A 12,976-nucleotide genomic window follows, 5' to 3' on the forward strand; every position below is an offset into this window, starting at 1 on the left:
AGCTATGTGACCTAAATAAGCTGCTGGAACACAAATATCTCCCCTCTCCCACTAAAACATGAATTAACAAATCTTTCTGAGTCCGTTAAGAGGGTGTCAGTGAGTACTGCCCTGTTTAAAACTTAGGGCTTAGGGCTGTTCTGGACAAATTCAGAACAGAATGACAGACAAGAAAGAACACAACGGGCCGGGTGCAGTGGCTCATGCCTGTAATCCCAGCACTTTGGGAGGCCGAGGCAGGCAGATCACGAGGTCAGGAGATTGAGACCATCCTGGCTAACACGGTGAAACCCAGTCTCTACTAAAGATACAAAAAATTAGCCAGGCGTGGTTGCACACGCTTGCTGTCGCAGCTACTTGGGAGGCTGAGACAGAAGAATCACTTGAATCCAGGAGGCGGAGCTTGTAATGAGCCAAGATCGTGCCACTGCACTACAGCCTGGGCGACAGAGCGAGACTCCGTCTCAAAAAAAAAAAAAAAAAAAAAAAAAAAAAAAAAAAAAAAGAAAGAACACAACATCTTTTCCCAACATCCTGTAGTACTTAAGGCTCAAAGAGAGCTTCTCAGCTCAAATAAATCATACAAAGTCAATTAGAGCATGCCAGGGCAGATGCAAACCTAAACCAATCTCAGTAGAATCGTACCTACCCCTGATGAGACTGTGGATTCATCCTTGGGCAGGAGAGCAACCCAGCTGAGATATGACATACTCTCCGTCTCCAAGGCTGACACGAACTCATCCACAACTGCCCAATACTTCAAAGAGCATGAGCATCTCTGCTATTGTAAGAATTATCACTGCGACACTAAAATTCCTCTCCATAACCACTATGGATGAAGTACTTAAAAAGGTAAAATCACCTAGCCTTCACCCCAGCTTCTAAAGAAGTCAGCATGGCTGTCGGCCCTCAAAAAGATAAAACTAAACCTGAAGCATAGCTGCCAAGACCCTTAAGAAGACACATGACCCACACAGATGCAAAGAAATGCAGTGAGATTTTAAAACATACCACGCAATACAATCTTAAGAAAAGTGAGAAGGTGGATTATACTCGTTATCATAGCATAGCTCCCTTCCCTATTGTAGGGAGGTCCTGGTCTGATCTTTCTGTGTCTACCATTAAACAGCACTGTCCACTGCCCTCTTCTAGAGTCAGGGAATGAGGCTCAGGCAAAGCAGCTTTCAGGGACCATCTGAAGCACACATCAGTCCTCCCCTTCAAAGAATATAGTCAGCCAGGCATGGTGGCTCACATCTGAATCCCAGCACTTTTGGAAGTTGAGGTGGGCAGATTGCATGAGCCCAGGAGACAAAGATTAGTAGATGGTGAGACCCTGTCTCTACAAATAATTCTTTAAAAAATTAGCCAGGCATGGGGATGCATGCCTGTAGTCCTAGCTATGTGGGAGGCTGAGGCAGGAGGATCACTGGAGCCCAGGAGTTTAAGCCTGCAGTGAGCCATGACTGTGCCACTGTACTCTAGCCTGGGTAACAGACTGAGACCCTGACACTACCAAAAAAAATAATAACAATAATAATAATAATAATAATAAAGCAATTGCATTTTTAGCCAAGGCAACACATATCTTCAACTGCCACCATCACTTCCCTCTGCCAAGGATCTTGAAGGCATATGAAGCCATTTCTTTAAGTTTAGGTAGCAAATAAGCTCCACAAAGAGGAGAGGATAGTTACACCTCTAAGGGGCAGAGAAAGAATAAGGGAGGGGAAAAGTTCATGTGTGTGGAAGATGACAGGATCTGTAGCAACGGCAGCTACTGACAGAGCAGAGCACCCTGCAGGGAGTTCCTGGGTGGGTCCTCTAAACACCCACCTGTACTTCAGTGGTTTTTGTCCTCCACTCAGGGACACCATGAATCCACAGCAGTTGTGAACAAGCTACAGCTTTCTTCTGTATCTGCTTCTTCCTGCCTCTCCAATCCTTTATCTCAACATTCCTATTACTTTCTCTCCTTTCTCCACTGTACCTGCCCATTCCCCCGACCCCAAGGTCTGTGATCATTTAAACATATAAGCATCTCATGTAATTAAAAAAAAATCTGACAACACAAATAGATAATAAAAGCCATATTTATCACCTTCCAAGATTCAACTAATGGTACGTTATTTGGTCAAAAGGAGAAACTCTTCTTCATATCCCCAATTTATATCATAACCAATTCAATATCCATGAGGTGAGGATATTGTCAACTTACCCAGGGGATTGGCACCAATAAATACATTCGCAAAGTTCATCTTCGGCATCTGCGTCAAAGACTGAATATAGTTTCTTGCCTGAAAAAACAAGGGTTTTCAGAATTACTTTGTTCAATAATGTTACTTCTCTCAAAGAAAGAACCTTGGTCCTGCTAAGGAACGAGTGTTAACTGACAAAGTCCACTAACTCCAATGTTTATAACTGTCTTTGATAAAACTTCTCCCTTACTGCTATCCTAACTTCCTAGTTATGATCATCACCTTCTTTATTCCTGCTATCTCTCACAGTTGCATTTCAAGTGAACGAGAATACTCATCAATCAAATTCTCTTTCATCAGCTTTCTGATCACAGGATGAGAAGTTTAAAAACTGAGGCCGAGATATGTAAGAAGTAGCCCTTTCTGAGACAGCCTTCTCAAAAAGCTAAAATTGTTAGAAGGGTTGGTATTCCCAAAGTAAGTCTTGGACCAGCAGTCTTTTGATAGTGCTGACTTCAGCAGGTGCTCTTAGCACATCAAAGGACATCAATATTAAACCTTGCTAACAAAGTAACACTGGTAACAAAAAAGTTAATATAAACTTAATATAACAGTCCTACCTCACAGGGTTGGAGTGAAGATTAGAGATAACAAACCTAGTACTTTCTTAACACAGTACTTGGTTCCAAGTGAGAGTTCAAGAAACATTATCTGCTATCCCACTATCACCTTCAGAGAAAAGCAAAGTCTGCTGTCTATCTTAACCACCTTTTTAAAATTTCTGTTTTAATACAGTCCAACAGTAAAGGTATGTATGTATATTTATGTTTACACATACACACACAAGGTTGTAAAAAGTTCTGGTTGCCCAGACACGGTGACTCACGCCTGTAATCCCAGCACTTTGGGAGGCCAAGGAGGGCAGATCACTTGAGCCCAGGGCTTTGAGACCAGCCTGGGTAACATGGTGAAAACTTGTCTCTAAAAACACAAAAAATTAGCCAGGCATGGTGATGCATGCCTGTGGTCCCAGCTACTTGGGAGGCTGAGGTAAGAGGATCACTTGAGCAGGGAGATGGAGCCCAGGAAGCTTGAGCACAGGAGGTGGAGGTTCCAGTGAGCTAAGATTGTGCCACTGCACTCCAGCTGGGGTGACAGAGTGAGATCCTATCTTAAAACAAAACAAAAACAAAAACAAAATCTGGTTGCTTGGGCAAGTTCACCTTATTTATTAAAAAATTTTTTTTAGAGACACAGTCTCTGTTCTGTTGCCTACGCTGGAGATCACTGGCACAATCACAGCTCACTATAGCCTCAAACTTCTGACTCCAGCAACCCTCCTGCCTCAGCTTCCCAAGTAGCTGAGACTGCAGGCGTGTGCTATCATGCCGTAATTTTTAAATTTTTTTGTAGACCTGCAGTATTGCTGTGTTGCCCAGGATGGTCTCAAACTCCTGGGCTCAACTGATCCTACCATCTCAGCTTCCAAAGTGCTGAGAATTGCAGATGCACGCCACCACGCCCAGCCTTCACCTTCTTAATGATTGCATGTGGAGTCAGGAGGAAAGGTCTGCTTTGAAAAGCAACTGAGAATCTTTCTGATTTGAAAAGAAAGTTGTAGGAATTGAATATATAAATGGCTGTAATCCCTTTCTACTTGAACATGTAAATAAAAAGATGAAGGGAAAACAGGTAAGAGACAATTATCTCATTCAGAGAACAGTCATCCCTTTAATAAAGATAAATCAACAGATGACCTGAATATAGCCGAAGTAGAAACAAAGTTGCTGGGAGGGGCTCTCTGTGATGCCAACCCGGTTCCCTAAAATATTAAGGGTATCTTAGAAAGAAAGAAGTGCCCCAATGACCTCTGATAATAAAACAAGAGTTAGACTAAGTAGTTAAGAATAAAGAAGGTACCTAACTGTACCAAAGTGTTTGTATTTATTTTATATTATTTGTGTATTTTCTTTTAAATATAGTATGTATTAGTACTGGATATTTCAGTTTTGTTTTGTTTTGTTTTTAAATAAAGAATTCTCTTTTGGTCATTAAAAAAGTGGATGAATTAGAAAGCATGCTAATGGACTTCAGTTAACTACCCTTCTGATAAAGGTCATGATAGTAGCACACCCTAGCTACAGGCATAGCACCTAGAAAGAAACCGCCTCACGAGCACTAAATTCACAAAACCAAATATAAAAATAACAATTTTCCATCCCCAATCTCACAAGACTGGATGACATTTTATCCCAAAAGTCAACATCCTGCAATAGCACATAGGCAGGCCTCCAGGCACATGCAAGCATCCAGTGATGTTAAAAACTGTTGGTTATACAGTGGCAATAAAATGAGAACGTGGCTTCTCAGTGCGACATCCCTGTACAGTCTCTTTGTTCTCACCTCATGGCTTGGCATCCTGTTAATGAGATAAGCGGGGGGTGTTCCCGTCAGACGCATAATCTGCTGAAGCTGGTTAATATCTTAGATGCCTAGTCAAGGGCATTGTTAAACATACAGTGCAAAAAATAATTTTCAACTCAAGTTTTTAAAAAGGTCAAAAAGCCACCCCTAAACAAACAAAAAAACCTACCCCCCATTCACCCTACCCGAGGACCCAAGGCTGCATGTTAAAGCTTCTGTGAATGACATGAGTCGCTTCTGTGAATGACATGAGTAACTAGGCATGTAGTCAGTGACTGGCCATGCAGATAAGAAAAATTACTTTTCTTTGGTTTTAGCATCATCTTTACTGTTAAATATTTTAGGTTCCCTGGAAACAGACTGCCCCTTGATCCAGGATGCCAGCCAGAGAACTGTTTTCAAGTACTGACGGCCAAAACCTGTTTGTGGGAGAAATATAGATGATTCTAAAATTTTTGACTCAAACTTTGAACAAAATAAAATATCCAACATATCCATTCAAGAAAGAGACTAAACTTTTGCAGCACGGGTTCTCCAAGGCACCATCCCTCCGAATTAAGATACACGTAGGCATCTGGGTTAATAAGCAATGCCACATTTCAAAGATATTATTTAGTGGTACATTTAAAATACTTGCCACAAACACAAAATGGTAAATGAAGAAAGAGGAGACGGGCAGAAGGTTAGAGGCTAATGGCAAAGGCAAAACAGAAGTCACAGGCTGCTGACAGTGTTAAAGCATGCCACATGATTTCCTCCACAAGTCTCTTCAACAAGCGAACAGACTAACCTCACTTAACAAACAGGTGGAGGGAAGTCTGCAAAATACTCTGCAAGTATCTGACAAGGGCAGAACTATGAGATTTTCTATATGTATAGGCACATATGTAAGCTGTACCACAACTTCTCTCTTTTAACTGTTCTATCAATGTTAATACAACTTGCCCTCTTCTAAAATGTAAGAACTGTTTATCATGTTCCTACCAAGAGCAGAAGTGAGGAGATTTTAAAAATCTTCAATGTAATTCAATAAACCCCTTTTGTAGTCCTTTTCTTGTTAACTACTAATTCCCTCATTCAGGTGAAGCATCATCTTCAATAAGCACCATGGCCAAGCAATTTTACTTCTTTGTGGCTTTCCCAAATAATTTTTCTACTTTAGCTCGTCCTCTGAACTGAACTCCCTAGTGGTCAGATGACTTAGCAGTAATCTGTTTAAGGCTGGCCACAGGGAGAGAGCTAGAGCCATGTGCTCCACGCTGCCTTTCACGCTCCCTAAACCCAAAGACAGAGGCCAGTAAATTCCAAAAGAGGTAGTAATTACACTTTGATTTGTGGTCCTTTTAAGAAACGTACCAGATCCATACCAGATGATGGAATTCTTTGTTTTGTTAGGAGTTTAGGAAACAGAATTTAGAGTTACCTTTAACAAATCACATAACAAATGACACTTTTCATGCCAAGGGAAGTAACAAAAAGGGGCCACAAAATAAACCAGCAATAGCAATATACCAGTTGGGTCTTAAAATGTAAAAATCCTCCACTTCTCCTTCCTTTCTGTGAACAATACCTGGCCTGCGCATTTTCTGTCTTTGTCTCCTTTAGTCAAAGAGGTTATTTTTTATATCCCCTTTCTGTCAAGAAGTTAGAAAGATTCTATTTCTGGAGGAAAATATGAATGAGTCAGGTCTTTGCTTTTTTATCTAATTTAATTAATTAGTTTATTTATTTTTAAAGACAAGGTCTTGCTCTGTCACCCAGGCTGGAGTGCAGTGCACGATCACCACTTCCTGCAGCCTCAAACTCCTGGCCTCAAGTGATCCTCCTGCCTCAGTCTCCCAAAGTGCTGTGAGGACAAATGTGAGCCACTGTGCCCAGTCTGCTTTTGCTTTCTTAACATGATTTTCTTGTTCTTTCACTGATTATTACAAAAACTGGGACATTAATCAAATGAATTCTCTTTCCTTGGCCTCCATCACAACCCATTTATACCTTTTCCTATGGCTCATCCTAATAGGTTCTCAATCCATTACTGCATTCTCTTACTCAGCATTCAATTTCTTCATAATTATTGGCATCGCTACTTCACTACTTTTCAGGAGAATGAAAATAGCTGTTGGCTTCCTATTTTCTGCATTCCTTCACTAATGTCTTTTTTCTTTAATTTTTAAAATTTTAAAAATCTCTGAACAATTTTACTCACCTGGCCTTATTTATCCATTATGTTACCACAAGATAAACGGTACTTGGGCCGTGTCGTGAACACGAAATTAATCTTGTCTACCCCTTAGGATGTTTAAACTACTTTTATCCACTTGCCCCAATTATGTAGGAAAAAACAAAAAAAACTTTCTTATTCTTACACTCAATATAATATTATTTGAGTCAAGTTCTGTATTCTGGTACTCAATTTCAGTAGAGCTGTTGAAATATATAATGTGCCTCATTTCACAGAGGGACCTCCACTATTAGGCTGTGCACCTAGTGTTTCTTTCTTAAAAATAAGTGATGGATTAATGAGAGATAAATACTATTGACTATTTTACCTAGACTTTGGTTTGAATTCCTTGCGACTAATAGTACATATCTATAGGGCAGATGGCTGGGATGGAAGAGAAGACTAAGAAAGGGCTGCTAAGAGTCACTCTCAGGAAAGAAATGAATTTGCTTGGTCTCATTAGCACTATTTATTAATTGAGCTCCTTCCCAGTCCTCCCTCTGCCCTTAGGGCCTCTTACTGTAAGACAGTGTTTCTAAGAAAAAACATAAAAAAAAAAAGTACTGCCCTTTCTAAGCATCATCTGATATCTTTGATTCACTCTAATCCAGCTTCTATATATCATAAAGGGGGAAAAAATACCTCTTTAGGTTGACATTGTGGTAACACTGACAACGACTTCCAAAATAGTATGTAATCACATGCGATTATAGTTTGGATCATGTTATCCAGCATCTGGGATCTATACTCAGCTCTGCCACGTGACTCAGTGCATGACGTGGAAAAGTCACTGCCTTTCTGGGCCTTTGCTTCTTTATCTTAAATAAGTAAATGAAACAAAATTCAGAGTGGAGGTTCAGAAATACACTGGGCTTTGGCATCCTTTCAAGAAATGTACCGGATACATACCAGATGACGGTATTCTTTATTTTGTCAGGAAGGTGAATGAACAGTTCCAACTCACCTACTTATGCCTGCCTCAAGCTACCCAGCAGTCTTCCCAACTAGGCAAAGGGCCCCTTCAGTCATAAATGTTGGGAGGAGAATCCAGGAAGGCATAACTGGAGCTTGGCTCCGTAGCTCATTTTTTCTTTTGTTCCACTGCCTGGCAGCAGATTGAGGGAAAAAGGAAAAAAAACTGGGCTTTCATGGCTTCTCTCATGCCTCTGGCCCAAGAAAATGACCAAGAGCAGGAAATCAAGCAAAAGTAAGCCAGAGTCACATTCCCATGGCTTCTGTCTAAGTCCCTGCTTAGAAGCAAGAAAGCACTAGCTCCAAACTCTGTCTCGGGTTATTTAACTTATAATTATAAGGCAATAGGAGGAAAATTTATAACCACATTCCTGTGGATCTGAGGTATCAAGAGTGGAGTTGTTTCTTCTGAGTGGGGTCTAGGGACTGGGTAGAAAGGTCCCTCTGTTGGGAACGAACATTTTACGTAGGATATGTGAGTATCTATTCTAAAACAATAAAAAATAACTTATGGGAAGGGGCAACAGTGTGCAGACAATGTACATTTTATTCTTTTAGTGATTAAGTTACACTAAATACATGGTGAAGTTCATGCGCTGAGAACAAACACTAGAAACAGTGAAAAGAGCTCTAGAGCATACGTGAAACTTCTGAGAAAGATGAAAGTCAGAGCTTGAGGACAGAGACACACATTTTGCATTAATCTCTTGGATTAATGAATTAGAATCTCAAATCTCATTGCTTTACTGGGATACTATTGCCTAATAGAGGCTCTCATGATCTTAGTGTGTACCCAGATAGAGAATAAAACACACTTGTGCATGCAAGCAGGCACACATGCGTGCACGCGCACACACACTCACACTATCTTATACCTCACTCATCCTGGAAGTCAGCACACAAAGGGTATGTGTGCTTACAAACACACCCAGGTCAAAGTACAGATTGGTAGAAGGCAAGTGGCAGAGGCTCCCAACAGGGCAGATAATTACAAAGCATCAACTCACAGACTCTGAGGAGATTTTCTTCAAAAGCTCAGCCCCTGGGGTTCCAACGAGTCTTAAAATGAGCTTCAACTGATCAATATCTAATGGTGGACCATAAAGGAAAATGTTGGGACGAAATAAAAATGAAAAACAAACAATGACAAACAAAACAAAAACAAACAAACAAAACACCCCGAGAACAAAAATGAAACACCCCAAACCTAGCCAACACGGTGAATCCCTCTAGGTCAAGGTTCCCGCAGGATGATCACTTCACGTAGGACATGCTCCTCCTGTACAAAGATTCAAAATGCTACCACACACGTATCCACTTTATATTCATTTTGTGCATCTGTCAACAGCATGTATCAGTAAAGTGAGGCAACGTTAGGTGGTTCTTAGCTGCCAAAGATAGCAGGTGAAAACACAAGAGCTTCACTCAGTTTACATTGCCCTCTTCATCTGCCATCACAGTGTCAGTAATCAGTCCAGGAAAGAGCACTGGTAATTAGAGGGCCACAGATAAGGAAAAAAGCAACAGAGCACAGGAGCTAGGGATGTACAAGTCTATTTATGAATATTCTCCTAAACGTGACCTAAAGAGCTTATGATATGACAGTGGAAGGCCTGTGAGACCCCAAAACCTGACCACTGGAGCACACCCTCTGGGAAGCCTCGCCTCTCCCACTGGCTACAGTAGGCAGAGCACGATGAGGGAGAGTCGCCAGCAGAGGGCGCTCTCCCACTGCATGTTCCCTCAGGAGCGCCAGGAGAACACAAACACAGGCAGTTTCAACCTTATAAAATGCAAATGAACAATGCTTAACAAATTCCACACATCCCAAAGGCTCTAAATAATAGGCCACAATGCTAAAACTTTTATCCTGGTAGCCAACACTTCAATGTATACTCAGAATGTATGTGCATGTGTTAACCAGAAGACAAAAATTTCCACTTGTTCTCATTGCTTTTAGTCTTACCTAAAAAGGAAGTTAAAAAGAGGGGGGAAAATATTATAAAATAGCTTTTAATATTTTATCTGAAAATGTGAATAGTTTATCCACGTTTATACTGACTGAAATTCCACGGAGGGAGAAGGGGAGGATGACTGTCTTCTGACCCATCAGGTTTTTCACATGACTAAATCCTCTTGGCCTCAGGTCTCAGCTTCAACTTCACCTCCTCAGGGAGGTCTCCCCTCAACACTCTATATACATGATACCCCACTCCCCCCCAATTCCTTCTCAGCATCATGCTTGATAACATCATAGTGCTTATCACAGCCTAGAATTACTTTGTTTGCTTACTGTCTGCCCCCTGTACTGGTCTACAGCTCTGTGAGGACAGGGGCCACTCTGCCTCTTCACCATTTATCCTCAGCCTAACATCTGGTACGTGATGGGTAGTCAAAATATTTGAGGAAAAGGTAGAGCAGGATGAAAGAAATTTTTGCTTATGGTTATACATATAAAGGCAACATAGCAACACTTAAAAACAGCAGTCTCTATAAGCCACAGGTGCCTACGTTATAGGAATAACTTATGCAGTAATTTGACATCTTGTCTTTTACTTTCTTTTAGATATGAAATCAGCTTAAACAGAAGAAAATTCTAGGCTGAAGTCAGCAAACCCCAATCTCTTCCTGTTTTATATATAAAGTTTTATTAGAACACAGCCATGTCCATTCATTTATGTACAGTCTACAGGTGTTTCCAATTACAACAAGCACAGTTACCATACGGTTCCCAAGCCTAAAATATTAACGACCTGGCCCTTTCAGAAAAGGTGTGCCAAATCCCATCCTAAACCCAAACAACTTGTGTTCTTTAGCAAGCAAAACAAACTAGAAACAAGTCCACTCACGTAAGTTATTTCTAAATTAAGAATAACAGGGAATTCTGTCATCTGCAAATGGTAAAAATCAGTGTGTTATAAAGGTTAAGATTTAAATACTGGCTTCTCAGTTCAAGATGTTGACAAGACAAAAATTTTGAAGCATATGTTCACAGGACAGAGCAGGAGTGGGGGTGGGATGGATACTGTCTTGCTCTAAAATAATCAGATTAATTATATCACAATAGAAATCTGTAAAAAAAAAAATTCTTGCTGCTCTAAAATGACTCAATTTACAAAAATTTAGTTCCCTCACATTAACACTCTTCAGGAATATATTTAACTGGGTAGCCACCACAAGATAAAGTAAATCATATATGGGAAAAATCTCAATGACTTCATATCTCAAACAGGTGGCTTTACAATATATGCATCAAAAGTAATCTCTAAAATGAAGCGTTTGATATTAGTATTCTTAAGAGACTTCTGACTACTTACAGTAAGAGTCAATTTTTATACTCTCTCTAAGGAAGACAAGCTCTCTGAGCTACGAATTTCTCAACTACCTGAACTTCACCCCAACCTACCTGAAGAATATGCAATTTCCACTAGTCACAGTGGCTCATTACGTCAATGAGCTGGGAAACCCTCTCTCTCCCACCTCTGCTGGCATGAAACAATACCAGGCCTGAAGAATCAAGCCCCAATTCCTCAGCCTCACATTCACAGCCGTCTGTGATTTGGCATCAAGCTTCTTTTCTGACTCTGGCTCAAACTACTATTCTTTAATGCACTCAGTGCTTCAACTCACACCAGATATTCCAGGCACTTCTAAGCTTCCAAGTACTTACTTATGTAACTCATAAACCAGAACACCTCCCCTCCTCCCATCCTTCCAAGCCTTTCCTATTCCTATTTACTCTTTGAAGTCCTATTCAAACAAGAACTCTGCCATGAAGTCTTGGATATATTGAGGTGGAACTAATTCTCTACTTTTTTTCCAAAAGCTTATCTATTATTCTAGTGTATTTATCACTCCATCTTATTTTATAATCAGGGACAAACAGTTGTTCAAGTAACTCTTGTAACTCTCTTTCCACTGAGTCTGATCATTCTGGTTTTAAGGACAGGTACCATCCTGTCCCCACACCTTCCACAGAGCAGCTTGATAAATACTGGTTGACTTGAAAAGATGAGCCATGGCACATCCTTTCAGCACCTCGGTAGGCACCGGTGTCTCCAGCCGTGGCACTGGCACCTGCTGACACTGCTGCCTCCAGTAGTTCTTTCATTCTCTTCCCTTTGTCACCCCTACACCTTGGAGGTAAACTTCTCTCCTGAGGGCTGTAAAGACTAGTTTGAAAAGGGACAGCCAAGAACCAACTGAATCTTCTCAGAATGGAAACACTGTATTATTTTGGAGGAGTTAATTTCAGAAGGAAAATGGGTCAAGCTTGAAAAAACAACGTAGGTGGCTCCTACTGGTAAAACTGGAACTTGGGACTCAGTGAAACGTACAACCAGGAAAGAACAGACTGGTGATGATGCAGCGATCATCCCTGTGCTGCAGAGAACGCTTCACTACGAGTGTATCATTCTGGTGAAACAGTCCTGACGACCAACAGGTGGCTACTGCATAGAGTTCCCTGCAGGTCTCATAGATTATGGTGAAATCCCAGGAGCAGCTGCTCTTCGGGAGCTTGAAGAAGAAACTGGCTACTAGGGGGACACTGCCGAAAGTTCTCCAGTGGTCTGTATGGACCCAAGTTTGTCAAACTGTACCACACACATTGTGACAGTAATCATTAACGGAGATGATATAGAAAATCTAAGGCCCAAGCCAACGCCAGGGGATGGAGAATTTGTGGAAGTCATTTCGTTACCCAAGAATGACCTGCTGCAGAGACTCGATGCTCTCATAGCTGAAGAACATCTTACAGTGGATGCCAGAGTCTATTCCTATGCTCTAGTGCTGAAACATGCAAATGTGAAGCCATTTGAAGTGCCCACCCTGAAATCTGAAGGCCAAAGACAACACTGGCCATTTTTGTAAACGAGACTACCAGGCCTTCTTCACAAAGACTTTGTATTCAACTTAGTTTAATGTAGATTTGAATTAGCTTTTTCGTAAAATAAAAGCAGCACAAAATGCAAAAAAAAAAAAAAAAGAAAAGAAAAGATGAGCCATATTACGCTTTTCAACTCAGTCCTACCCCACTGCCTTGCCCTCAAAACACAGAATGACCATACTCCATGGAAAAATACACAATGTAAAATAAAAATCTTAGTAGCTAAAAGCATTTGCATGAAGGAAGTTAAAACATGCAAACCTCAGAAGAAATCAC

The 12,976-nt window shown here is 40.8% G+C and overlaps 1 protein-coding gene and 1 pseudogene across 6 annotated transcripts in view; one reads left to right on the forward strand and one right to left on the reverse strand.

Moving 5' to 3' along the window:
- MAPK14 (mitogen-activated protein kinase 14) overlaps positions 1-12,976 on the reverse strand; it is a 103,945-nt gene that overhangs the window by 26,212 nt on the left and 64,757 nt on the right. For 4 of the 6 annotated variants that reach the window (XM_045390739.3, XM_065542947.1, XM_005553191.4 and 1 more), the window contains 2 exons: positions 8,820-8,899; positions 2,219-2,297 (listed from right to left, as the gene is read on the reverse strand). In XM_045390739.3, the coding sequence (XP_045246674.1) occupies positions 2,219-2,297; positions 8,820-8,899 (159 nt within the window). Of the gene's footprint in view, positions 1-2,218; positions 2,298-4,601; positions 4,682-8,819; positions 8,900-12,976 lie in introns of all 6 variants that reach the window. The other 2 variants (XM_045390740.3, XM_005553192.4) reach the window with 1 other exon arrangement.
- Positions 11,831-12,684, forward strand: LOC107129435 (ADP-sugar pyrophosphatase pseudogene; annotated as a pseudogene).

Source organism: Macaca fascicularis, chromosome 4 (genome assembly GCF_037993035.2).
Source record: "Macaca fascicularis isolate 582-1 chromosome 4, T2T-MFA8v1.1".
Lineage (NCBI taxonomy): Eukaryota > Metazoa > Chordata > Mammalia > Primates > Cercopithecidae > Macaca > Macaca fascicularis.